This window comes from Anastrepha ludens, chromosome 4 (genome assembly GCF_028408465.1).
Source record: "Anastrepha ludens isolate Willacy chromosome 4, idAnaLude1.1, whole genome shotgun sequence".
NCBI lineage: Eukaryota > Metazoa > Arthropoda > Insecta > Diptera > Tephritidae > Anastrepha > Anastrepha ludens.
Window position 1 is genome coordinate 93,762,780 of NC_071500.1, and position 27,819 is coordinate 93,790,598.

General features: G+C 40.4%; 1 protein-coding gene across 1 annotated transcript in view; it reads right to left on the reverse strand.

Annotated features, from left to right (window-relative positions):
- The window catches only part of LOC128861916 (protein TANC2), a 93,564-nt gene that overhangs the window by 37,924 nt on the left and 27,821 nt on the right, over positions 1-27,819 (reverse strand). Inside the window, exon 3 of the mRNA XM_054100293.1 lies at positions 26,443-26,648. Within this exon, the coding sequence (XP_053956268.1) occupies positions 26,443-26,648 (206 nt within the window). The remainder of the gene's footprint in view (positions 1-26,442; positions 26,649-27,819) is intronic.

Consider the following 27,819-nt stretch of genomic DNA (forward strand, 5'->3'; position numbering starts at 1 on the left):
AAAGCCTGCAGATGGCCTTCAAGGTCTCTCCTTGGATGAAAGCATCAAGTGGTGGTACACCAACCAGAGCATCTAATGCCGGGCCTGAAGTAGTCGGAAAATCTCCGATGCAGCATGTGGCCACAGTGTGTTGTAGTCTTGATAAGGTCCTCCTGACTCCCACGAAATAGAGTCTGCTCATCCAGACCACTGATGCATAGGTGCCAGGTTACCTTAGACTCACAGATAATCACCCTTGTAAGTTCATGTATTTGATTTCCAGAAAGGCTAGAACTTTGTACATTGTTCGTCCATTCTTGGCATCCAGGGAAGTGTGTGTACATGAGATATTCAAGTGTTTTCTGCCCTATTTCTGCGAAGCTGCCATATGGACTTTGCAAAAAGCTTGGTTTGCAGGGTTCCTTGGAGAGACACTTTCTAAGTCTTGAGAGCTCAGAAGTGTCCTGCAGTTCTTCACAAAAAAAGTCAGACTTTTAATGGAAATTTGCGTCTACCTCTTTATTTCCCACTTCAGTGCAAATACAACTATAATTATCACTTTTCAACCCAGGCAAGCATCTATGAATGAATTTCAAAGAAAGGCAACAGCAAGAAGTGTAAGAAACAAGAAGTTATGGCTTGCGTACACATACATACATACATACATACATACTTACATACATACACACTTATAAATGCATAGTAAGTCACAAGCGCCAAAATGCAGCTTATTTGTTTATTTAAGAGTATTTACGTATGTTTATTTTCCACCTGGCTGTGAAAGTGAAAGGCTCTAGAAAGCCATTAAGCCGCATGACTGCCTGGACGATGCGCTCGCCTGCTCGCCGACCAACAATTGTTGATGTTGCTATTGTAAGATGGTTGTTGTTCAGCTGACGCTTTGTTAGTCCAACTGTCGGTCAGCCAGTTAATGAGTTGTTGATTTGTCGGTGCCTATTTATATTTATTTATTAACAAGTATTCTTTTTTTTCTTTCCTGCCTCGTTAACACCACAACTCCCTTGTCTCTTCTACCGTCTTACCTACGCAAGCGGCTGCGTTTTACTTTGCTTGTGCGCGATCCCTTGAATATGTCACTTGAAAGCACAAGCGCTAATGAGTTTGAAGCATTTGCAAGCGTTTGAGTAGTAAATATTTTCACTGCATTTTTTGTGCACTTATCCTTTACCCCCCTCTTCGATGAGTGCACGCAACACAAATACCGCAAATACGTAATGCGCACAGGTATTAGTGTAGCAGTAATGCGCGTGATCATCAATCACTGTTGTTCACTAAAAGCAAAAACAAGAACAAAAAAATACTAAAAAAAAAAATCTATGCGCCGCCTAAAAATTGGGTTAATTTTCAGCTTCACTGCCCGATACGGCGACTTATAGCCAGCTGACGAATCCGCGGAAACATGTTTCGACCATGCCACGGTGCACCGGTCATTCGGTGAATCAGTACGCCAAGCTTTCAATTTACACTTAAAGAAAAAAAAACACAAAAAAAAACCAAAAACAAAATATGCGCGCGTTCGCAGCTTAATCACATGACAGATGTTAAATCTCGACTTTTGTTGTTGCGGTTAAGCTGCTTGTTGCTTTTGTTGCTGCTGCTGCTGCTGCTGCTGCTGCTCTTGTTATTGCTAGAGGCAATCACATATGCATACCGCCTCAATCCAATGTTGCTGTTGCAAGTCAATTCTTTCCATTTATCCTGCACTCTCCTTTCTCTGCGCACGCCTCCTCTTTTCCACTTCACTGAGACTTGACTGCCTGCTGCAGCATTTGCGGTTTGTTTAATTATATATTTTTTACTTTTTCCCCTTGTTATAAACGAGTGCGGTAGGTGGGAAGGAGGAGGCAGTTACACCGACTGACAGCTGCACCGCATAGAGGCTGTCACCCAACGCGTCAGGCGCTCGTAAATTATGTGGCGCTCAGATGCACGAGTCTGCTTTTTCCCAACTGTCTGTAAGTATTGTGGGAAAGTTTTTTGCTTCACACTAAATAACTGACTGATTGACGGTATTTTTCAGTTTTTCTTTTTCGTTCATTTGGAGTTTTTTTGTTTTTTGGTTTGCTTAATTCAATTGACAATATCTGCTTGTTATAGTTTTTTTGTATTTTTTTATCGCCTCTCGTACGAACAATGTTTAATTTTTTATATTTACTTATCGTTTTTTTGTTTTTGTAAAGACCGCAAGTGTGTTGTTTTTTCGTAGTGTAAACAATGTTCCACAAATTAATACGAAAGCCTCTGATTAAAAATCAATTAATAATGCAGCTAAGAGGATAATTATGGTAAGCTTATGCCGCTTTTGTTATTTTCTTCTTCTTGTTTTGTGCTTTATTTTAATTTGATTTGAGTCATCGAAAATTTCTGGTCTATTTATTATTGGTATGGGAATAAGTTTCCGCCCTCGAAAAAAAGGTGTCGCTGCTGACACTATTTTTTTGGACGCTCTGATGGCTTGAAGGTGTACATGTGAGGACTCGACCACAGTAGTTTACATTCGTTTAAAGCGTAAAGGTCCTCTTTTCTCTGACGTCAAAAATATCTACGTTCGTACAGCATTTGCGGGAAGTCGTGCTCCACTATTACCTTTTAAGGGGGTATTCTGCTCTAGATATTTGAAAAAATAGATTTTTTTTTGCATATTTTCAAAGTTTAGACCTTCAAAAATATGACCTTTAACGGATTTCTCAAAATTCAAATTAATTTCGGAGATACAGCGGATTTTGTGACGTGGTGTCTAAGCCGGCCGAGTGAAGCGAATCGCACAATGAACGGCAGATGTTACTGGAAGACTTGAGGACTCGTTCTTTGAAGAAAATCGTTTGTATCCCACACAATCTTTATTTATTCTATATGGTATATATATGTACTTCTATACTTCTATAATGTATACCTGGAAATATATTGTCGATTAATCCAGAGTGAGTAGTAAATATTATGATCTAAGTTATTCTATTGGAATTGTTGCTCAAACTTCAAACGCGATTTTCTCAAAACTACTTTTTTTGAGATGTTCGTCATGATATCTCAAGTTCTACTTATCCGATCGCTTTGAAGTTTGATAAGCTTTTTTTATTACACATTTGTCTATCGCGCCTGTCTCGGATTTTGAAAAATTTAAGTTTGAAGTATGTATTTTTAAAAAATGTTAAAAGGTAAAAAAAGAGGGTAAACATTTTTTTTTTTCAAGTTGACGCCATTTTGTGAATTTTTTTTCTTTGATTTGGCGTAATCCGATAGCGGCATCCTAAATAATGAAGAATTTTTTTAATTTGTTTGTTTTAGATTACTACAAGCGTTGGAATCAAGTCAACCATGGAGCACTGTTTTTTATGTAGCCCCCATTCCGTCGGCCTGTAATTCCAGGATTTTTTTTTTTTATAAATTTTTTTTATACTTTTTCAATATTAAACCAAACCATAAAAACCATAAAAAAATGGATAGTAAAATTTTTTTTATCTTTGTTTCAAAAATACATAAAAATAAGGCGCCTACACCAGAATACCCCCTTAAAGAAAAGTGCAGCTGAAACGTGCCGTATATTGATCAATATTTACGGTAATCACGCACCATCAAAAACAACTTGTAAAGAGTGGTTTCGATGCTTCCAAAAGTGGCAATTTCGACCTGAGTGCGTGAGTGATAAAAATCGCGAATGGGCACCGAAAAAATTCGAAGATACTCAACTACAACAATTATTGGATGAAGACGCATGTGATGAACTACAGAGAGTCTAAGGAGTTGGATGTTGACAGATCAACCGTCGGTAAACGTGTGCACGCGATGGGAATGTTCCAGAAAGCAGGTAACTGGGTAACTGGGAAGGAGTGGGACATCGAGAGACGTTTGGTGACATGTGAGATGCTTGTTGAACGTCAGAAAAGAAAAGGCTTTAATAAGAGCTTATTCGTTAACAACTGCCTTGGCATCATCTGCAGAATATATTGGCCAAAGACCACATCAGTAACGACGCAATGTGGAGATTAACGAATGAGGAACCCATACTGAGGCAAATCAGACGCGTAAAGTGGCGATGGATAGGTCACACATTGAGAAAACCACCAGATAGCATCACGAGAATGACACTGGGCTGGAACCCGCAAGGGAGAAGAGGTCGAGGTCGACCAAAAAGCACTTGGAGAAGGTGGATGTTGCGCGGACTAGCAGATGCCGACCACTCATGGGACGGTGCAAAAACAACAGCACAGAGCCGTGTACGATGGAAAAGTCTTGTCGAGGCCCTATGCTCCCGAAAGGAGTGAACAAGGAAAAACAAGAGTCTAGAAATTTATAAAATTCATTCTTTGAAACCGAATAGTCAAGCGGAGTAGTACTCGAGATGTCACTGAACTCTTTCGAGTTAAATCGTGTTAAGAAATTTAAGCTGAAATGGGTAAGTATTGCGTAGAGATCTAGTAGGAATATGAAAGTGAAATGAACAATTGATATCTCCTTCAATTACACTAAAAACAAAAGTCAGAGAGAGTGTAGACCTTCTGCTCTATAGAAACTTTAAGTTAATTGAAGTTAAATGGGAATCCTAGGAAGGGATAGATTTTGACAATTTTAACGAGCTGAGAGCCTTCACCTTCTCTTAATTGCAAATTGGTGATAAGGTGGATGGAGGATGGTTCCATGTGTAGAAGTCCACGCAAGTGGGGAAAGTTACTGATCGCCATTCACTTGGGAGTGGCCAGGACGATTCTTCTACATATGGTTCAAGCAGCTCACAACGTCCGGGATTAGCCCACGTATCCTCTGGTTAGCTTCCGAACACCCGTTCGGGAGTGAGCTAACGTGAGAAGGCGAAGCATCCCAGCATAGCTGGTTGTGCGCTGGGTTTGGGACCCGCCACTTAAAAAGCCCCCCCAATGAAAACAGCAACAAAGCCTCGGATGAGAACTTCCAACACTGATGACGACCCCTGCAAACGAAATAAGGATTACGATTTGAGGGCATGCACCTGGAATGTCCGGTCCCTTAATGGGGAAGGTGCCTCTGCCCGGCTGGTTGATGTCCTCGTGAGAGTAAAGGCTGACATCACTGCCATCCAAGAGATGCGATGGACGGGGCAAGGTAAGAAAAACCTAGGACCTTGCGACGTCTACTACAGCTGCCATGTAAAGGAGCGCAAATTCGGTGTCGGATTTGTTGTGGGAGAGAGACTTCGTCGCCAAGTACTGTCGTTCACTCCGGTGGACGAGCGTCTCGCAATAATCCGCATCAAAGCGCGATTTTTTAACATCTCGCTAATTTGCGCCCACGCTCCGATGGAAGAGAAGGACGATGCGATCAAGGATTCTTTCTATGAGCGCTTGGAACGTTCCTATGAGCGCTGCCCCCGCCACGACATAAAAATCGTGCTTGGCGACTTCAACGCCAGGGTGGGCAAGGAGGGAATTTTTGGTCCCACAGTCGGAAAATTCAGCCTGCACAACGAAACATCCGGCAACGGACAGAGGCTGATCGACTTCGCCGGGGCCCGAAACATGGTAGTCTGCAGCACCAGATTCCAGCATAAAAAGATACACACAGCTACCTGGCTGTCCCCTGATCGAAAAACGCGAAACCAGATCGATCATGTTGTGATAGATGGAAGACACGCTTCTAGTGTATTAGATGTACGTACGATCCGAGGAGCCAACATCGACTCGGATCATTACCTTGTTGCAGCCAAATTGCGCACACGCCTCTGTGCAGCAAAAAACGTACATCTACCTACGCAAAGAATGTTCGACATCGAAAAGCTGCAATCACAACAGACAGCCAGAAGATTCGCCCCTCGACTCTCACTCCTGCTCTCGGAGAGCACTGCCCAACACACCGGCATGCGCGAGCAATGGAGCAACATTTCTCGTTCCCTACGTACCGCCGCCTAAGAAGAAATCGGATTCCGGCGAGCCCGAAAAAACAATTGGTACGACGAGGAATGTCATGCTGCCGCCGAAAGAAAAGATGCCGCCTATAGAGCCACGCTGCGATCGGGCGCAACGCGAGCCATGTGGGATCGCTACAGAGAGCTGAAAAAGGAAGAGAGACGTATTATCCGACAGAAGAAACGTGAGGCCGAAATACGTGAGTGCGAGGAGCTTGAGATGCTGGCCAATAGGAACAACGCCCGAAAATTCTACCAGAAAGTTCGGCGGCTTACAGAAGGTTTTAAGACCGGGGCGTTTTCCTGTAAGAACAAAGACGGTGATCTGGTGATTGACGTACAGAGCAATCTTAAATTATGGAGGGAACACTTCTCGAACCTGTTAAACAGTGACAGCTGCGCATGTCATAGAGAAAGTGAAGATCCCGATACCCCAATCGTTGACGACGGAATTATCGTTCCGTTACCCGACCATGACGAGGTGAGAATAGCAATATCACGGCTAAAGAACAACAAAGCCGCGGGCGCCGACGGACTGCCGGCTGAGCTATTCAAACATGGCGGCGAGGAGCTGGTAAGGTGCATGCATCAGCTCCTATGCAAAATATGGTCGGATGAAAGCATGCCTGCCGATTGGAATTTAAGTGTGCTCTGCCCAATCCATAAAAAGGGCGATCCTGCAATTTGTGCCAATTACCGCGGGATTAGTCTTCTAAATATCGCCTATAAGGTTCTAGCGAGCGTATTGTGTGAAAGGCTGAAGCCCACCGTCAACCAACTGATTGGACCTTATCAGTGTGGCTTCAGACCTGGAAAGTCTACCATCGACCAAATATTAACAATACGCCAAATCTTGGAAAAGACCCATGAAAGGAGAATCGACACACACCATCTTTTCGTCGACTTCAAAGCTGCATTCGACAGTACGGAAAGGAGTTACCTGTATGCCGCTATGTCTGAATTTGGTATCCCCGCAAAACTAATACGGTTATGTAAGATGACGTTGCTCAACACCAGCAGCGCCGTCAGAATTGGGAAGGACCTCTCCGAGCCGTTTGATACCAAACGAGGTTTCAGACAGGGTGACTCGCTGTCGTGTGACTTCTTTAACCTGATGTTGGAGAGCATCGTACGAGCCGCAGAACTTAATCGCTCAGGCACAATATTTTATAAGAGCGTACAATTGTTGGCGTATGCCGATGATATTGATATCATCGGCCTTAACAACCGCGCTGTTAGTTCTGCCTTCTCCAAACTGGATAAAGAGGCAAAGCGAATGGGTTTGGTGGTGAACGAGGACAAAACGAAGTACCTCCTGTCTTCAAACAAACAGTCGGCGCACTCGCGTATCGGCACTCACGTCACTGTAGACAGTTATAATTTCGAGGTTGTAAAAGACTTCGTTTATTTAGGAACCAGCATTAACACCGATAACAATGTCAGCCTTGAAATCCAACGTAGAATCTCTCTTGCCAACAAGTGCTACTTTGGACTAAGTAGGCAACTGAGCAGTAAAGTCCTCTCTCGACGAACAAAACTAACACTCTACAAGACTCTCATCATGCCCGTCCTAACGTATGGCGCAGAAGCGTGGACGATGACAACATCCGATGAAGCGACGCTTGGAGTGTTCGAGAGAAAGATTCTGCGTAAGATTTTTGGACCTTTGCACGTTGGCAACGGCGAATATCGCAGGCGATGGAACGATGAGCTGTATGAGCTTTACGGCGACATAGACATAGCGCAGCGAATAAAGATCCAGCGGCTTCGTTGGCTGGGTCATGTCGTCCGAATGGATACAAACGCTCCGGCTTTGAAAGTATTCGATGCGGTACCAGCTGGTGGTAGCAGAGGAAGAGGAAGGCCTCCTCTGCGTTGGAAAGATCAGGTGGAGAAGGACTTGGCTTCACTTGGTGTGTCCAACTGGCGCCGGTTAGCACGAGAAAGAAACGACTGGCGCGCTTTGTTAAGCTCGGCCAAAATCGCGTAAGCGGTTATCGCGCCAATTAAGAAGAAGAGAAGATAAGGTCTCCAGATAAATGTTGCATATTCTACTCTAAAGCGATCAAGAGAAGTAAAGAACAATTTGTGACTGTAGGGGTCCGAGAACATCGAGCTATTATGCCATATAAAACCTGAGATTAGGTACTATTATTATTACTCGTCCTCCAGTCAAATACACCTTCAAAGATCGAATAAGCCATCATTCGCCTGCGTGATCACTGTAATGCCTTTCAGGTCAAGCCGTTGTAAGGGCTGGACTATGCGAGTCGTTTTCTAAATAATGAAATCTATACGCTTTTTCAGATAGTCTGATGGCTGTAAAATTTCTGGAAAATACCTCATAGAGCACAAACTGGTTGTGAAACTTCGTCGATCTATTAAGGGGTTACACATACGCCCAGAATTTTCAAAAAATCGATTTTTTTACAGATTATTATTCTTTATAGTTTTAGGCGTATTTCTGTTGAAGTCGATTGTAAAAATTCTGCATAGATACAAAGTTATGGTAGAAAATGTAACTGCCTGCCAAAATGCGATATCTCAGTGAAAAATTAAGATATTTGAGCAAACTCAACGGAATTTAAAAGAGGAAGACTTGTAATTTAAAATACTATGTATATTTTTTTATGAAGAGCAAAATCTTCGTAGCTACATAACCTCAAAAATGGGCAAAAACAGCGTTTTTTGCACTTTTAGGTTAGGATATCTCAAAGTCCTGACGTGATAGAGCAATTTAAACCCCGGATTGGGATTCTACGCAAAAAATTACTTCGGAAATGATACTACACTTTGAAGCGTGAAATTTATGACGTAAAACGCATACTTTTTTTTAAATAACGTACTATAAATTGCAAAATTTTTCGAAATTCAAAAATCCGGCTCGGCAGACTATAACTACAACTTAATTCTACAAGATTTTTTTTTTACTTTTTACAGATCCATCAACATTTCAAGCAGAAATGATGCAGACCTGGGAGCAACTTTTTTTTCGTTGTACTTTGGGTCACGTGATTTTGTATATACTAATTTTTGTAAAGGAACATTAAAATACATTTTTTTATAAAGTTTAAGTACTAATAAACAATGTAAACAATTTTTTTACATTTATTTCTATTGTTAACCTTTCTAAAAACAGTTTTTCTTGTAGCGCAATTTTGGCGCTGCTGGACTTATGCAACCGCTTAAGAAGACCGCTCAGACATTTCTTGCCCGTTGGCTGCGTTCCACCAAAGATTTTTCTTTTCCTAGTTCGGCCTTCCTTTCATCACAATTTCATATTTAGACAAATAATATCAATATTGGGCATTGAAACTTTAGTGTCTCCTCTTCCTCTCTGTGTATCTTTGATTAAGGTTTTCCTGGTGTAAATGTTTGTTTGTATCTACATATGAAATTCGATTCGGAAATTTTTGGCGCTTTCACACTGATTTATTTCGAAGAAAGTTGGCAAAATGCATTGAATTTATGTTCACCATTAAATAGCAAATAAATAGAAATTGCCAAAAATTTCGCTTTTTTGTTTTGCCGAAAATTGACCTCTTACCTCTTGCATATTGCAAAGTTCACAGCACTTTATTTAACTTGCATGTATGTATGTATCTCGGCTTTCTTTTTATTTGTTTTTTTTTTTTTTTTTTGCAAATACATTTTGAAAGCAAATCGCTGTAGATATGAGAAAGACTTTCACCACAATTACCAGAAAATTGCAAAATAAATACAATTATAGGGCACAATATTTACTAAGTTACAGTTAGGATTTTCCATGGGCACATTTTGGGCAAATCCATTAACCAATCTTTAATACTTTAATTATATGTACATATATATAATACTTAAATTGGCAAAGCAATATATCAGTGAAAATATGTAAAAACAAATTAATGACCCTGCCAGGAAAACAACTACACTCAAACTGGTGTGATTGTAGTGAATTTGTAACCATTACTAGATCGCACGCGTTTCGTTTTTCGGTATAAGTAAACAAAATGCACCGTTTCACTGAAATGGGCCAAAAATTACATTCAATAGACCTTTCTTGTCGATGGGACTAAAACTTTTTTTTCGGCATTTAAAAATATATATCGAGGGTCAAAGTTCAATTTAATGCATTTTAACAACGTTAATATCTTCAAATTTAATTGACCCTTGACAAAACCAAGTACATCCTTGGAAAGATATTTAAAATACTCATCAGGCAACGCCTCACACGTTGAAACAAAGACATCCAAAGCACTGACAGCCTACTGGCAATGCAAGAGTGTTTTTGGGAAAACGTAGGGTCTTTCTCCTAGCAAGGTCCTATTGATCTACACGGCTATGATAAGATCTATTATCACCAATGCAACACTGGTATGAATGAGCAGACTCGCTCTCGTGGGAATCAGAAGGATCTTATCAATACTACAACGCACTGTGGGCATCTGTTGCACCGGAGATTTTCCCGACTACTTCAGACGCGACATTAGATGCTTTGATTAGTCTACCACCACTTGCTGTTTTAATCCAAGGAGAGGCCTTGAAGGCCATCTGCAGACTGTAATACAATGGGAATTGGTATGGCCCCTCTCCGGCATTGGACAATCAGAGTAGGCATGGACTTCGATCCAACGATCCTGGCGATGCATCTTGACTCCACGCCATCCAGAGTCGTACTTGACAAAAGATACAGTGTGGTGCTGCCAGAGCTTTAACTGTGGTCAAACTTAGAAAATAAGCCCGGCAAACACTGTTTTCGCATTTTCATGGATGACTCCAGGACCGAGCACTGCTCCAGCTCTGGGGTCTACGTGGAATCCAGCGGGACAAAACTGCACTTTGCTCTTGGAATGCATGCATCTGTGTTTATGTATGCTGTTCAAGAATGAATGAACTTGGAAACTGGAAAACAAAAGGAGAGGCAGATCTATATGTGTCTGCAGCGACAGTCTAGCTGCGTTCATGGCCTTAGACAGCCCTCCAACCACATCAGTAGTAGTCGAGTCCTGTAAATCCGGTAGACATAAAAGCCTGATGCTAACATGGGTCCCGGGACACGTGGGTATCGTGGGCAACGAGTTCACTGACTCTTTAGCCAGAATGGACTCTAAGGCCAACTTCTTTGGCATGGAGCCCGTTCTGCCACTCCTTTCTGCAGCCATCAAAGAAACGGTTAGCAAACGGGTTACTCTAACCCATATGCGAGCTTGGCAGGCTAAGAGAGTCTGCGGATGGACAAAACTGATGTTACCTGTCATGTGCGACCAACTGTCGCAGTTCCTCCTGTCACTAAGCAGAGGAGACTGTAGGCGACTGGTTGGACTGATGACGGGCCACTTTCTATGGGCAAAGCACATGGAAAAGGTGGACATCTCAGACAGTGCACTTTGCCCAGCAAAAGGAGTGGAGGATGAGACGGCGGACCACTTTCTGTGCGTCTGCCCGGCCTTCGCTCGCATCAGGCCTGAAGTCTTTGGCACTGATGTGTCAAGAAGCGACCACCTTGGCTCCTTGACATCGCAAAATCTATTCAGATTTCTTCGGAGGTTGAGTAGATTTAAAGAAAATGAAAAAGAGAACCCGAGTGCAATACAACTGGCTTAATGTTGTCTGAGTGCTGTACTTGCTAGTCTGTCCCGAGAAAAAAAAATATTTGTGATTAAGGCCAGTTATGAAGAGATCTTGGTGATAGTACGTAAATAGGTATGAAATATATAACAAAATGTTTCACAGCACCAGTTTCGCCATTTCCTAATCATATCTCGTTCACTAAATATTTCACAAAAAACAAAAAAAAAAAACAATTCTTACAAAAGCCAGTAGCAGCTGTTCTCAGTATTTTCGTACCAGTTCTAAATCCATTTAAAGCATTTTGTAACAACTTGGAGCGAGTCAAAGCGCAATATGCTATGGCAAACCAACGTTTAGCCCATAACTTATGTTGTATGCTTGTATTTGCCACGCCATAAGTCAAAGTAAGACAAACATTGCGTGGCTAAGAACAAAATAAACAAGAAAATAGAATTGAACTGGTTCACAATTTGCTACTCTGCACTATTTACTGGCCACTTGCATGCATCTTTTCCATTTACATATAAAATATGTGCGAATGTATGTGCGGTTTGTATGTATATGTAAGCACACATTTCCACACCAAAACGACTCGTGCAACATACAAACGTACCACATAGTGTTATTGGCCCAGTGGCGTGTCAACAATTGGCTCACTTCCTTTGTTGGCACAAGACCGCACGGATGAACGCGGCCGCCACGACTATCTGACTGGTTTTGCGGTTTCGTTCCTTCAGTTAGTACGAGTATGTCTGTATGTATGTATGTATGAGTATAGAGGAGTATGCACATACAAAACCAGGTTGCGCTCATCCATGGCCTTTTGTTTGCGACACGTTTGTGAAGGTTTGTGAAGCTGGTTAACGTTCGGTGTTAGTCCAAGTTGCTGCTATTATTGTTCTGAATATATTTTCTTGAAACAGTTGTTGACACATGCGCTACATTTGCTTTTGTATTCATTGGAGCAGGAGTAGATGCTGATGAAGATGTCAATTAGCTGTTTGCATGCGAATGAACTTTTTGGAATTGATGTTTTCATATATACACAGTGTAACCTATCCTAACGGACAACTCTATTAGGTGGTCAACTCCCTTGAAAGGAAATTTTTTCTATACCAAATCTTATGTATCGGAAGAAGTTATTCTCTTTTGAGTGGGCAACTCTTTTGAACAGACAAAAGCTAACAGACGGTGAGTGTCCACCCAAAAGAGGCCGGAATGGGACATCAGACGCTCAAAGGCGCTACTTAATCGGTCAAGGAAAAACGTCTCTATGTTAGTTGTTTTGATCACAGGCCACTGCCTCATAGATCGACATGCTCAATGATTGAATGTACCTCATTTCGACTACTGGAGAAGCTGCAAGTTTACATATTTTGGTTAATCGTTCTTAAATGATACTGACGACCGTAGGGATATAAGTGTCAGACAGATCGATGGGTTTGCACTTAAAATAAATTAACGAGGAGTAGAAAGTAAGCTGCTACTGTGATATCACAATGGATTGGCAACGGTCTAAATTAGTTAGTTTAAAGACGGACTGCCACTTCCACTTACCTACCTATCCTTTCCTCAGAGACCGAGGGTCGAGAGAGTAGAAGCTGAGGAATTTGTAAACACCCAGCGAATCCGAATCAGATATAATGGAAATGTGCAACGAAATCGGAGATCGGAAAGCACCAGGGTCGTCCGGTGCTACCAAACGTAGCCCTTAAGGCGCCGATCCGCTTGTGTCCAGAAACATTTGTTGCAGTACTGCAAAAATGCTTGAACGAAGGGGTTTTTCCTAAACAGGAGAAATTGCAACGACTTTTGTTGTTATCAAAAGTGAAAGGAGCAGTCGATGATCCGTCCTCCTACCGGCCGATTTGCCTACTGGACATAAAAAGCAAAATACTGGAACGTATTATTAGACTAGTCTTTATACTAGAGTAAAAGGGAGCTTTGAGTACCATGCAGTTTCGAAAAAACCGATCCACGGTTGATGAACTCAATATGGTTGTCAGCACGGCTATTAAGGCAATAGAAGGAAGGAGGTAGCGTTGGGCCCCAAAAAATACTGTGCGGTAACCACACTGGACGTAAAAAATACCTTTAATATGGCCAGTTGGTCGCAAATCTTGTATAGCCTACACGAAATCGGCATTCCGCCGTACCTTTTCAGGATATTAAAAAGATACTTCTCTGATAGGGAACTTAGATATGAAACCAGTGCTGGAACAGTTTAAGAAGTTACTGTTGGTGTAGTCCAGGGATCTGTTTTATGGAATATCATGTACGACAAGGCCAGTACCCAGAGAAGTAAAAATAATAGGCTTTGCGGATCACATAGCAATAGAGACGGTGGCTAAGCATATACAAGAAGTAGAACACGTAACAAATGAAGCGATAAAAAAGGTGAAAGAATGGAAGAATTGGAACAAGCGGGGCTGAAACTGGCAGAGCACAAAACGGAGGCGGTTCTGATAGCAAGCCCAAAAAAGTCGAGAATATGAAAATCTGAAACAAACTATATATTCTCAATCTGCGCTGAAATACCTAGGTGTCATGATGTCGACTAAATTTTAAGGCGCATATTAACTATGCGATGGAGAAAACGGCGAGCATCCAAGCGGCACTCTCAAGGATCCTACCTAACATAGGTGACTCAAAGTCAACTAGGCGAAAACTGCTGGCGAACGTAGCTATTTCAGTCCTAAGGTATGTATCCCCAGTCTAGGCAAATGCGGTGAAGCTGAAGGGCAACAGACGAAAGTTACTCTCTGTATATAGGCTAAGTGCTCTAAGGGCATGTTACGGCTACAGAAACATATCGGATGACGCGGCGTTTGCCATAGCTGGCATGATACCAGCGGATATATTCCTGAGCGAAATGAAGCGATTATACGACAGATGTACCGATGATGCCGAAATAAATAAAAAAAACGATAAGAGAAGAGGGAGAGAGATTTGCCTCACTAACAAGGTGACAAGATCGATGGAATACCTCCAATAAAGGGCTATAAACTGGTTCCTGAGTTAAGACCGTGGCTCAACCGTAGTTTTGGTGATACATCCTATCACATGACACAGTTTCTTTCTGGGTACGGAGGCTTTAGAAAATACCATTATAGGTTTTAAGCACGACGATAGCACTTATTGCTCTGTATGCATCAACATTGAGGAAGACACGGAACATGTCAGTATCCAATGTATGCGGTTCACGGAGGGAAGTAGACTTCCACATGCAACCGGCATAGTTGGCTACATGATGGAATCGGAGGAAAGGTGGGAGTAAGTAGCTGCATTCGTTGCAATACCTCAGAGAAAGTTAAGATATATTGGACAGGCTAGAGGACACAATAGATACAATTGGCGAAGCTATATAAAGCGTTTTCCAATAACAGGTGTTATTTCGAATAGCCGGCTATTTTGGTAGATGCCACTTTTGAAGCTGTCATTTTTTGATATTTGGCAAGTAGAAACTACGCCATTAATACAAATGGGAGATCCACGCTTAAACAACGCATTGAAATTATTAAAATTCACTTTAAAAATGGTGACAATTTGGCAGAGACGGTTCGTAAAACTCGAACATTTTTGGGTCATCGTGAAGCACTTTGTCGGACCGCAATGCAGAAATTTGTGAAAAAATTCGAGCTGTTGGGACAAATTAATGAAATGAAGAATAAAACCCGTACACGTCGCTGAGGAACCGCCGAAAATATTGCTGTTGTAGCCGAAAGTGTTGAAGAAAACCCAGGTTTGCCCATTCCTCGACGTTCTTTGGAATTAGGAATTCCACAAGCGTCATTACTCCGTATTTTGCATAAATATTTGGGTCTTAAGACTTATAAAGTCCAGTTAACACAAGAACTCAAGCTGGCCGATCATCAACAGTGTCGTGTCTTTGCTGATTGGGTCGTTGACATGCATGAAAAGGATCCGGAATTCCATCGAAAAGTCATCTTGAATGATGAGGCCCATTTCCACTAAAATTGTCTGATGTGGGGCTCAGAAAATCCAAGACTTATTGTTGAAAAGCCGCTCTATCCTCAACGTGTGACTGTTTGGTGCGGTTTATAGTCCGGCGGAGTCACTGGACCTTACTATTTCCAAAATGAAGCTGGAGCAACAGTTACGCTGAATGGATTGCGCTATCGAGAGATGATTAACGATTTTTTATGACCGGAATTTGATGATATTGATCTCAACATTGAATAACACCTCTTATTGGAAAACCCTTTAGCTAACCAGTATCGCAGGTAGAGTGGTGGAGAAGACGGAGTTCAGGGTTTAGTACGTAGGCGTACTGTTTTGCCAGTCCAATTACTGACTGGCCGTCGTCCCGACTGAGGCCCGACTGACGGCATCTCTGAAGATTTCCCCTTCGATAATTAAAAACAAAAAAACAACTTGGTTTATTTTGTTTCAACATCGTCGCGATCTTATTGGAAACCCCTATACATGTACATATACATATATAGTATATGTATGTGTGTACAAGTATATCTGCGAACTTGCTCACTTTCAACTGCCGCTATCACTCAAGACATTCAACAGACATCCCATCATTGGCGAATTAAGGTGCGCGCGTCAGTTAATCGCTTTCGTGGCCAATCAATCGGCATTTCAACACAATTTAAAATCACATCGAGTTTCATAAAAAATCCACCAACTGGCTATTGAACATTTTGGTGCTAATTAGTAGGATTTTTTAATGCTCAATTAAGGCTAAGTGTATGAGCAAATGTGTACATGTTTGATATTATTAGATTGTTGTTGTAATTGTCTGTACATTTGTTATAACAACTGCTGAATCGTGTTTTTACAAACAACACTTTTCCGAATCTCATGTTTTTTTTTTGTTTCTTTATTTTGTTTTTGTTGTTATTATGCCATTCAACAATCAGTAATTCGTTCGTTCAACTCCCAGCAGGTTACAATTGTTGCTTGTAAAATTTTCAAATTGACACTAATTAGCGGTTATTGGCTGTATTTGTATTGTTGTTTTAATTTACAATTATATTTATCGTGGTTTATTGTGGTGCAGCTATTAGTTGCATTGCTTTTACATAGTTGTTAATTTATGTTTTTCACGTCATTTTCATTCATTGTCGCTACTTTTAACGCTGTAATGTAATTATGTTTATGCAGTGCGGCTTGTTTTTGCTGTGAATTAATTATTTTGCAGTCTTATCAATAATAAAAATGGTACATTTTTTGTAAAGTTCATTTTTGATTGACAGCTGTCAATGGAGATTTCATTCGAAAAACACAAAATTGCATGAATTTACAAGGTGTTGAAATGTTCGAGCGTGAATGCATTACGAATTAAGCTACTAAATTTTTGCAACTCCAATATTTGGACACTGAGTGACAACAAATGATTGAATGAATAAATTAGAAGCCGATATTTATTTACTGCAAAAATTTATTGTCAAAAAAATTTATTGTCATAAAAACTAAATTAGTTCACGCGCAAATAAAAATGATTTAGTAGTGCGCACTTAAATGTATGCTATGGATGGAACGAACTTGACTGACAGCAAAATAGATTAAGTGTATTTGAGCAAAAAGAGACACATACGTGCCGCACGCCATGGCGGAATGCACAAAAATTGGCAACTTTCAACTTTTGCGGCGAAAATGACAACAGTGTAAAGAAGTGCCGCAACGAACACAAAGGACCCATTGTGACAGGCCTATGAGTGAGTTGGTCTATTGATGGTGGGGGCATATACAGTTTGTCTCATAATATAATATACACAATATATGTATAGTAGCAACAGCAACTTGCAATATAAAGCAAAGTTTCGAAGTTTAAATAAAGTTTGTAAAAATTCAGCAAATTTTATCAAACTTTTAAAATTTTTACCAGGAATTTTTAGGACCATTATTTTCTTAGTAGATTCGATTATGAATTATTTGGAATTTCTTGTTTTGATAGCAGAACACTTTGCTAACGCCTTCTATTTGATACTGTAAACAAAAATAGTTATTAGTTTTTGACCAAAAAAAACCATTTGTTTTAAAAATTATAGATATTTCACTTTAAAAAATATATTTTGAAATTTTTATCATTAAATATTTTGAAATTTTTAGCATTAAATATTTTGAAATTTTTGTCATTAAACATTTTGAAATTTTTACCATTCAATATTTTGAAATTTTTAGCATTAAATATCAGGTCAGTCCATAAGTTCGTGCGTAGTTTACTCATAATTTCACTTTTGTACGATTTTTGCATACAAAAAATTATTCGCGGAATATAACGGAACTACTCGTATTTATATTTTCTTTGATATGTTGTGCATTCAACAAGTGATTTTAATCGCGGATAGAAACACATGTTGTTAAAAGATAAAATGGAATCTTCGAACGCGCATAAGAGGCATTTTTTTATTTTTTTTTGGTGGTAAAAAATGCAACAACCGCTGCTGCAGAGAGTAAGGACTGCGCAAAAGTGGTTTCCAAAATTCCGAAGTGGTAACTGCGACGTGGAGGATGCCCCGCGCGCTGGTCGTCCTGAAGTCTTTAACTCCGACGCCTTGCTCAAACTCGTGGAAGCTGAGCGAAATTTGACAGTCGATATGATAGCTCAGAGGTTAAATTCATCGCATGAAATAGTTCACAGGCACCTGATTCAGTTGGGAAAGGTTTCAAAGCTCGGAAAATGGGTTCCGCATAGACTTTCCGTCGCCAACCTTCAGCAGAGAGTGAATGTGTGTTCTCCGCTGCTGCAACGGCTTGAAAATGAAAGTTCTTTGAACCGTATCATTACTGGTGATGAAAAATGGGTCCTTTACAATAATCGTGTTCGCCAACGCCAATGGTTAGATAAAGATGAAACACCAGAACCGACCCCTAGAGATGGCCTTCACCCCAAGAAGATTCTCCTGTCTATTTGGTGGGATATGGCCGGTATTGTTTATTATAAACTTCCGGAACCAAATCAGACGATAACTGCTGATTATTATTCCCATCAGCTATCAAACTTGAGTGAGGCACTTAAAAAATCGACCGTCTTTAGTGAATAGACGCAAAGTTTTGTTTCACCACGACAACGCAAGACCTCATTTTTGGAAAAAGTTCTGGCATGCAGTCTTATAAATCATTCAAGTGTGGTAATAAAAGTATTTTTTATAAAAATATAGTTCATACTTCAACAAGAACCACATAAATCAAAGTTTCGAATTAAAAAAAAAATAAAATTGTAAAAATTCAGCAAATTTTCATCAAAATTTTAAATTTTTTATCAAGAATTTTTGGAAAAAAGTTCAAGTATGCAGTTTTATAAACCATTTAATTTTGGTATAATAAAATGAAAGGTTCAAGTAACTCAAAAATTTTATTTTTGACAAATTTTTCTGTTGACAGTGTTTGGTGTTTTCTGCCATTCCAAAAAATATAGAAAATAGGTGTTAAACGGTACGTTTTCCACCGAGAGCCGAAAAGGGAAGATGATTGTTAAATTCGTCATTGAAATCTACACAGATGGTTCTAAGATGAACTGTGGTGTTGGAGCTGACCTCTATTCGGAGCTCCTCAAATTATCCAAATCATTTAGGCTTCCTGACTATGCCAGGGTATTCCAGGCAGAACTATAAATAATCAGAAAACCATGCAAATCACTAAATCACTATAAAGAAATTGGTGCAAGAGTAGCTATATTTTTAGACAGTCAAGCAGCTATCAAGTTCTTAGATTCCCATTCGACTTCATCCACACTAGCCTTACATTGTAGAGAGGAACTAAAATTGCATGGTTATTGGCTTCAAATTACTGTGCAGAGGCTGTCAAGCGGAAGTGGTGAAAGAAAGTCTTTTCCGCTATTTATGCGAATTTCCAGGTGTAGCTAGAGCAAGATTTCGCCCTTTCCGTAAGTCCTTCTTACAGCAAATTAATGAAATCTCTAAGATATAAAAAGTCTGCTACTATGCTTGGATCTCACGAAAGGGAGACATCACACGAGAACAGTGGTAGTAAAACGGCGCCATTCGCTAATTAGGATTATTTCAGTAGAAATACTCAACCACTTCAACAACAGTAGCTGTTAAATGGAGAACATGCACAAGACCACGATTAAAAAAAATTCTCAAAAATAAGTGTCACTTGAATTTTGCATTTTTCTATACCAAAATGTAATTGGCCATACATTCTTCTTCTTCTTAGTTGGCGCGATAACCGCTTACGCGTTTTTTTTCCGAGTTTAACACAGCGCGCTAGTCGTTTCTTTCTCATGCTAATCGGCGCCAAATGGACACACCAAGTGAAGCCAAGTCCTTCTCCACCTGATCTTTCCAACGCAGAGGAGGCCGCCCTCTTCCTCTGCTACCACCGGCTGGTACCGCATGGAATACTTTCAGAGCCGAAGCGTTTGTATCCATTCGAACGACATGATCCAGCCAACGTAGCCGCTGGATCTTTATTCGCTGCGCTATGTCTATGTCGTCGTAAAACTCATACAGCTCATCGTTCCATCGTCTGCGATATTCGCAAAAATCTTACGCAGAATCTTTCTCTCGAACACTCCAAGCGTCGATTCATCGGATGTTGTCATCGCCCAAGCTTCTGCGCCATACGTTAGGACGGGCATGATGAGAGCCTTGTAGAGTGTTAGGTTTGTTCGTCGAGAGAGGACTTTACTGCTCAGTTGCCTACTTAGTCCAAAGTAGCACTTGTTGACAAGAGAGATTCTACGTTGGATTTCAAGGCTGAATAAACAAAGTCTTTTACAACCTTGAAATTATAACTGTCTACAGTGACGTGGGTGCCGATACGGGAGTGCGCCGACTGTTTGTTTGAAGACAGGAGGTACTTCAAACCCATTCGCTTTGCCTCTTTATCCAGTTTGGAGAAGGCAGAACTAACAGCGCGGTTGTTAAGACCGATGATACCGATATCATCGGCATACGCCAACAATTGTACGCTCTTATAAAATATTGTGAATATTGAATATTTTCAGAAATTCTGATTAAAATGTTTGAAATTTTGATACATTTTTTATGAAGTTTGAAACTTTGCGTTATATGGTTTTTGTATAAATTAAAAAAATAAACAGTCAAACCTTGCCAAATTATGAGGTAAAGATCAACAGTTTTATGCCGTCTCTGAGCGGCAAATGGTTTTGGATGGACGAGGAGCTTTTTTCGAAGCAGGAATACACTTGGAGGCTTGCCGTTTCCTACTGATGGACGGCAGCAGGAAAAATAGAAAAAAACTTATAACACTTGGTGTTTTATGCCCAGATCTTCAAACTCGTGCACTTCCAAATGGTAGTGCACACCAACCCATTCGACTTCCTGATGTGTTTTTTTTGGCCATCCTAATCAGCAAAAATCCGATAATTCAGCTATACTATTTTCGATTATAAAATAAAACGAAGAAACGCTCAGAACTTTTCACTTCACCTATTATTTTAAATACTTAAAAGCCTCATATAGTCGTGCATACATGGGGTGATCAATTTAGAGGTATCGGATTTTAAACTGAAATAACTGCGCAACTCTGCGAAATTCGTCCATCCGTAAACACCGTCCTCCTCGCTGGAGCACTTCGGTTGGTATCTCATAAATAACTTTAGTAATGTTAGCTTCCAATACCTCAATCGAAGCTGGTTTATTCACAAAGCATTTAGAATTTACATACCTCCACAAATAAAAGTCCAAAAATATTATATCACACAATCTTCGTGGCCAATCCACTGGTCCGATAGGAGGTGGATCACGCGTGATCTGTCAAAAAAACTCTATTGAAAAAGTGCCTCCAATCTGACCACCCTCTATATACATTTCTGCGTCCACTGGAATCAATAAGAAAAACATTCCACAAGCACATAATCGCCGTTCGTACGCCATCAACTTGTTTATTTAACAGCTCCTATAAATAAGAATGTGTCTCCACCAAGCGCTAGCTAATCCAGTTCTACGCGGCCGTATATATTTAGTATTGCTCATCAATATTCATTAGGAAAAAATCGATTTGCTTTAGCCTTGTCAATCCCAATGGTAGATTGGCTTTCTTACTGCGCAGATGACGTTGATTGTTGCAATGTGATTATGATGATGTTGACGGAGGCACTGGCTCCGCTAAACGCAAATGCATAAACTGTCACTGGCATACAAACGTACGCGCATCGATAGTGAATGAATAAATGAAACGCATGCGCACAAAAACAACAACAACGCTAAACAGCAACAATGACAGTCAGCAACACTATGCTGTCATAGCAGTTACCCATAAAATCGAGCAAAATATACAACGGCAATAAAATGGCAAATATGCAGTGGGAATAGGTAAAATAATGGTAAAAGTATAATGTATGGTTAATGGTTGGTAAAATGCTAATGGAGTTTATGGCTGTGAATTAATGAAAATATGGCGACAATTAAATATCAATTTACGTGCAATGCGCAACTGCGTACGCGCAGACACAAACGACAAATCGGCTTGCAACTTCTACTAAGTTGGCGAGTGGCTGGAATAGATGAGGGAAACCTGACAACAGACATATGTATGTACATATATAGATACACATACATATATGTCTGCAGCCTGTTGTTGGCTGTTGGCCAAGTCAATCAGCGCCAGCGACCACCCGGGACACCATTTGTAGCAGCATAGCTGGGCGTACTAACAGCACTAGATTTTTTTTTTTTTTTTTGGTTTAATTGAAGTTAGTTGGAGGCAAGCATCGGTATTTGTTTGTTGGTTGGTGTCTTCGCTGACTGGCCACAGATGTGCTGAATTGACATGTGCCCCCGATTTTTTGCCGTACAGTGGCCAGCGCAAATTGAGTGCTTAGCAGCTTGCCTCTTGAGCTATATGGTATGACTGTTTTGCGTGTTGAGCCTCTTCAACGGCTAGCTGGCTGTCCGCCTGTCGGCCGCCGCTTCATGCGTTGCATGCGCTGATGCGATTACAGTCTACTCGCAGGAAAAATGATATGCGCTGACGTCTAAAGTGAAATCCCATGTCACGTGTCAAATTCAAAGGCGTAAGAAAAGTAAAGCGCGCAGGCGCACACGCTGACCAACTGACTGACTGACTGCTGAGACGTGCATGCACTCGAAAGCAGACAAAACACACAACAATTCGAGTAGTTTGCATTGTTGCGGTTTTCTTACTACAGAAAAAAAAGTGCGGAAAAGGAAAAAATAAAAATGAAATAAAGTTATAAATAAAAACCAAGTTAAAAAAAAAATTAGTGGCATAAAAAAAAAACATTGATGGCAAAAAAAATCTCTTCCCAAGTGCCAGAAAAAAAACCCACATTGATGGCAAAAACAAAATCTCCTCCCAAGTGGCAGCAATAAATCGCAACATGCCGCATGCGAAGTTGTGGCACAAACCGAAAATCAACAGCACAAAGTGTAAAAACTCTAAAGTATTTGTTTAAGTGTTTTCTTCTGCCAGCCACCACTTTTGACCTAATTTCCGGAGTTGCAAAATTTAAGTAGAAGTGGAAAGCAATAAGAGGCAAGCTTCAAACTCAAACTTAAAAACTGTCAATTGCGCTCAAGTAGCTGATTGCGTTGTGGCTTTATCGCTTTGGAAAAAAGAGTCTGATCAGACGCGCCTCATGTTACTTGCGGTATCGCTGCAGCTCCTTACACCTTCCAACATTTTTAGGTAGCTGTCACCGGCACACAGCAGTGCAACTCAACCAAATCTTAAAAAAAAAAAAATTAATACAAATGATACAGACATTGAAAAAAAACATCTCTGAAGTCAGGGGTTAAACACTACGCCGCGTGGATATCTGAATACTCTTTTTGTTGTTGGCAGAAGTGCCATTTGATATTCATGCTTGGGAGAGTTAAATTTTATGTAAGTCGATTGTAAGCGCTTTAAAATGTTGTGATGTCAACTCACAAAAAGGTGTGTATGTGTGTTTGTGTGAAAGAGTGAGTCAGTGAGTGAGTAAGTAAGGCCATAGTTGCCATGTGTTCCATTTTGCTTGACAAACATTACCAAGTACAGGCTGATGCTGGGGAGTAAATTTTTTTTCCTACCCAAGGCACTCCACTTGCCTTATAAGAGTGTTTTTAAGACCAAACATACTAAAGTCACGAAAATTCGAACCGCTCTAATAATGTTGGCGTTTTGATTTCCAGCAACTTTTTTAAATACTTATGAAAAAAATTAAGTATATCTATTTGAGAAAATTGTATGTGTATTTCTTAAAAAAAAATTACCATCATTCATCTGGCCCATCATTGTTGGTGTGTTTGATGATGACGGAAGATAATGTCACTTTCGTCATCAGATTTGTGGAGGAAATCCAAACAGTAACATATTTCTATTGAAAAGTGCATTAAACGTACAGGATGAAGTCCAAAATAAACAAGACTGAGGAACGACAGGAACTTTATTCTGGCCTCGATACACTATTTTGCCCGATCTAAAAGCTTTTCGAAATAGTGTTTCGGGTCATTGACCGGAATGTCCTTCAAGCCTTTTGGATGGCCTGTACGGACGCAAAACGTTTTCCTTTCATGACCAAATACAATTTTCCGAATAGGTAGAAGTCACAGGGATCCATATCAGGCAAATACGGTGAGTGATTGATGGTTAAAATGCGATTTTTAGTCAAGAAATCAGTCAGAAGAATGGATCGATGAGATGGTGAATTATCCTGCAATAAGCGCCAGCTTCCTGCTTCGCGGTATTCAGGGCGAATTCGAGGAATGCGGGAACAAACGCTTCAATACGCTAAGATTTTCTATCTGGCCCGTTGGCTCGAACTCCTTGTGGACAATTCCCTTGGAATCTTAAAAACAAATGAGCATCGACTTGATTTTCGACTTCTCCAAACGCGATTTTTTGGGTGGAGGACCGTCTGTGGCCTTCCATTCGGCACATTGACGTTTAGTTTCAGGAATTCATTCTTCACCAAGGCAATGCGAGTCGCGGAAGTCGAATGGGTTGGTGCGTGACTACCATTCAGAATCCGAAGTACGTTCAAATCTCCGTGAAACACCAAAATGAAGAAAACAGTTTTTTCTAACAGCTTAAAGGCTTAAAGACGGAACTTATACGTGACCGAAAGAATGTGCATCTCTGCCGCTTAAAATAAAGCTACTATACTGAAGATACTGAAGACCGCGAATTCGGAGGTCTTCTTATGTAAGATCAACCTCTTTTTGCCTCCATAGAATGTTTCTTCATCTCTTTGCAGGCTAGTCCAAATGATATTCTGTAAACTTGATTCGGTATATTAAATGCTTTCGGCAAGAAGGGGAACCTCACCCGGAGCACAATGACTTGAAACCGACTGAACTCCGATTCAACAATGGTGAACAGGTTTCAGAGGTGTGACCAATATCAGACTGTTAAGCGGCACTCAGCTATTTTGAAGGAATCAGCTGATTGCCAGATGCAGCTGTGATTTGATTCTGACTGCGCTTTGTTTACGAAAAAACTGAAATTGTGTTAGTGATTAAGGAAAAAAAATTAACACAGTCTTCGCTCATGTGTTAGACTGGTTAGACGAGTGTGTGAATACGCGTGAATTGAGCGAGCAGAATTCCGCTGCCGAGTCCCCGACGACGTGGCCAAACCTAGTAATCTATAATCCTTGGTATCAACACATGCTGGGCTTTGAATTCTTTTTACAGTTCAGTTGCGACTTTCTTGCTGCACCGAATAAGTTGCATGACGAGAGCATTGCGCGCTGGCGTCCACAAATTTTGAAATATGGAACAAATTTGCTTCCGTTGCGTATTATTATAATTATTTTTCATTTTTCATTTTTTATTTATTTTTTATTTTTTTATTAATTTTATATTTTTTTATTTATATCTAATTTATACAACATACACCGAGATTACTATGAGGTTCACTAATTTCCAACGAATGAAAGCTGCGTAAATCGTAAATATTAAAGTATTGTAGCTTTGGAGCTTTGAAAGATCTGGGTACGCTGCCTCACCCTTTTAGTTTTACTTATTTCGTGTCATTTTCAATTCACTGATCAGGTGAATAAAAAATGTACGTCTCATGTTACGCGCCTGGTATTAAAATATCAATTTGACATTTAACTAATTTTACAAAGCAAAAAGAACAAAATACTACACCACAAGCGGGTAACAAATATTAAGACAGAAAACGAGAAGCAAACGTTTTCGTGAACATAAATAAGACAAGCTTATGCCGCTTTAAAACTGAGCTAATGTGACAGAGGAATAAGGAAGCCTAGAATATGGCAAGAAACCATTGAAGTGTACGGGTGGTAGAAATAAAATAAAATAAAAAGAAAAAAGCTTGACAAAGTGAAGAAAGTTAAACTTGAAGAAATAACAAATACTTATGAGTAAAAGCCAAGCCGCGTTATAAACAGGGAGAAAAGCGAATAACCGAAGTAGAAAACATACAAATCCCATGCCAATCAAGTGGCAGTGAAAAGTGAAAAATAAAAGTACTACAGAAGTGCACAAGCCAACAAACAACGAGGGAAGATCAAAGATCGAATGTGAGATCGAATTGCCGATCAAACATTTGTGTGAGTAATCGAAGAGTTTTCAATGTAAGATGCTTATGATAGCAAAAGAAAAAACAAACAAAAAACGAAAAAAGAAAAAAGAAACAAAAATAAAAATAAAAATGACGTGATTGACTGGCTGACTGGCTGAATGGCCACCAATCACGAACAAAGAAATGCAAATAACAGCAGATTGAATTGCACACACATGCCATGCGGGCGGGGGGACGGCGCGCTCTAACTCCATCCATACTCACAAACGCCAGTCGTAGTCAATAAAAAATAAAGTCACTTGGCACTCACTTGGCACTCACTTGACGGTGGATATACTACCTCAATTATTTTGTCGGTACTCGATCACAGACCAAATGAGGTAAACACTTAACACCAGCGCACAACAAACATTTGAAGCGGACACTCCAAATGCTATGTCGAGTGGTTTTGGGAGGTTAGGATGTAATCGAAGTACGAGCGCATATTTAAATATTGTTCATGGTGCATGTGTATGTATACGAGTATGTGTGTGTATGACGTAATTGTAGTCTGGACTCACCTGCATGTAACGCGCCAATGCGGCAGCATTTGAACGTTGTTGCTGTTGCTGTTGTAGCTGCAGCAACTGTTGTTGTTGATGATGGTGTTGCTGTTGCACTTGCGATCTCAGTTGTGGCTGCGGCGAGCCCAGAGGGCTGACAATTGTCGATGTCGAACCACCGATGCCCGTGTCATAGCCTTGAGCATTGCTATTGCAATCAACATCTGTGCACGCGCGGTGTGATTGTGCGGTGCGAAAGAGAGAAAAAAATTAAAAAATAGTAAAAAATTAGAAAAATAGATTAAAGTGCAAAAATTCAAATAAAAAACATAAAAGCTAGGCAAATGCGAGAAATCTATTCATAAACAAGTAAAATGAGTTTGTTTGTGATTTTTGGTTTGGTACAATCTTTAAAAAATGCACTACCATGCGTGTAAAGTCTTCTTCTAGATAATCCTTCACACTCAGAGAGAGGTGTCTATTAGTTTCCTCCGCTTCTGTATTACAGCAGCCACAATAATAATCTTAGTATGGAACGCCCAGCCTTCTGGCATGGTTACCTATTAGACAATAACCGGTTAATACACAAGTTCTTGTTGATGTTTGCTGTTTGGCAAAGGGTAAGTATTCATTCGATAGAACTCTTTCTGCTCTACAAATCCATGTTGATTCTATTTATGAGTTATTTCTTTTTTTATTAGTTCTGAGGCTTAGAAATGAATACCCAGGAGAAAAAAATCAACATTTTCAACACCTGCTCTTCTTTGCATTTCATCGAGGTCAAAAAGCTGCCGAAGCCGCCCGGGATATTTGCGACGTGTATGGAGAAGGTGTCCTAGGCGATTCTATAGCACGGAAATGGTTTGCCAACTTTGACGTCGATGACACGACCCGCTGCGGAAGGTCTTCTGGATTCGATGAAGAATGTGTCAAATCACTTGAAGGCGAACGGACGCCAAACCAGTTGTGAATTAGTCGAAAAAATGAGTGAATGAAATATGCGATCATAAAACGATTCTCACTCACCTTCATTCAATAGGTTTTATCGAATAATTGGAAGCCTGGGTGCCTCACGAACTCAACGAAAATAACAAAGAAAGTCGCCTTCAAATTACTTCTCAGCATCTCGCCCTCCATCGAGCAACAGGCGGTCATAAACAGCGCATTTTGTACCGAAACATCACGGGAGATGAGAAACGGTGCCTATACATCAATATGAAGCAAGGAATATTGAGTGGGTGGCTCCAGGAGATACGCCAAAGCCGAGAATCAAACCGGATCTTCATCCAAAGAAGATCATGATATGTGTTTGGTGCGTCAGGGAGGGCATGGTGCACTGGGAAATGCTCGAAAAGTATGCCACGGTGAACAAGGAGCTCTACAATGCCGAGCTAC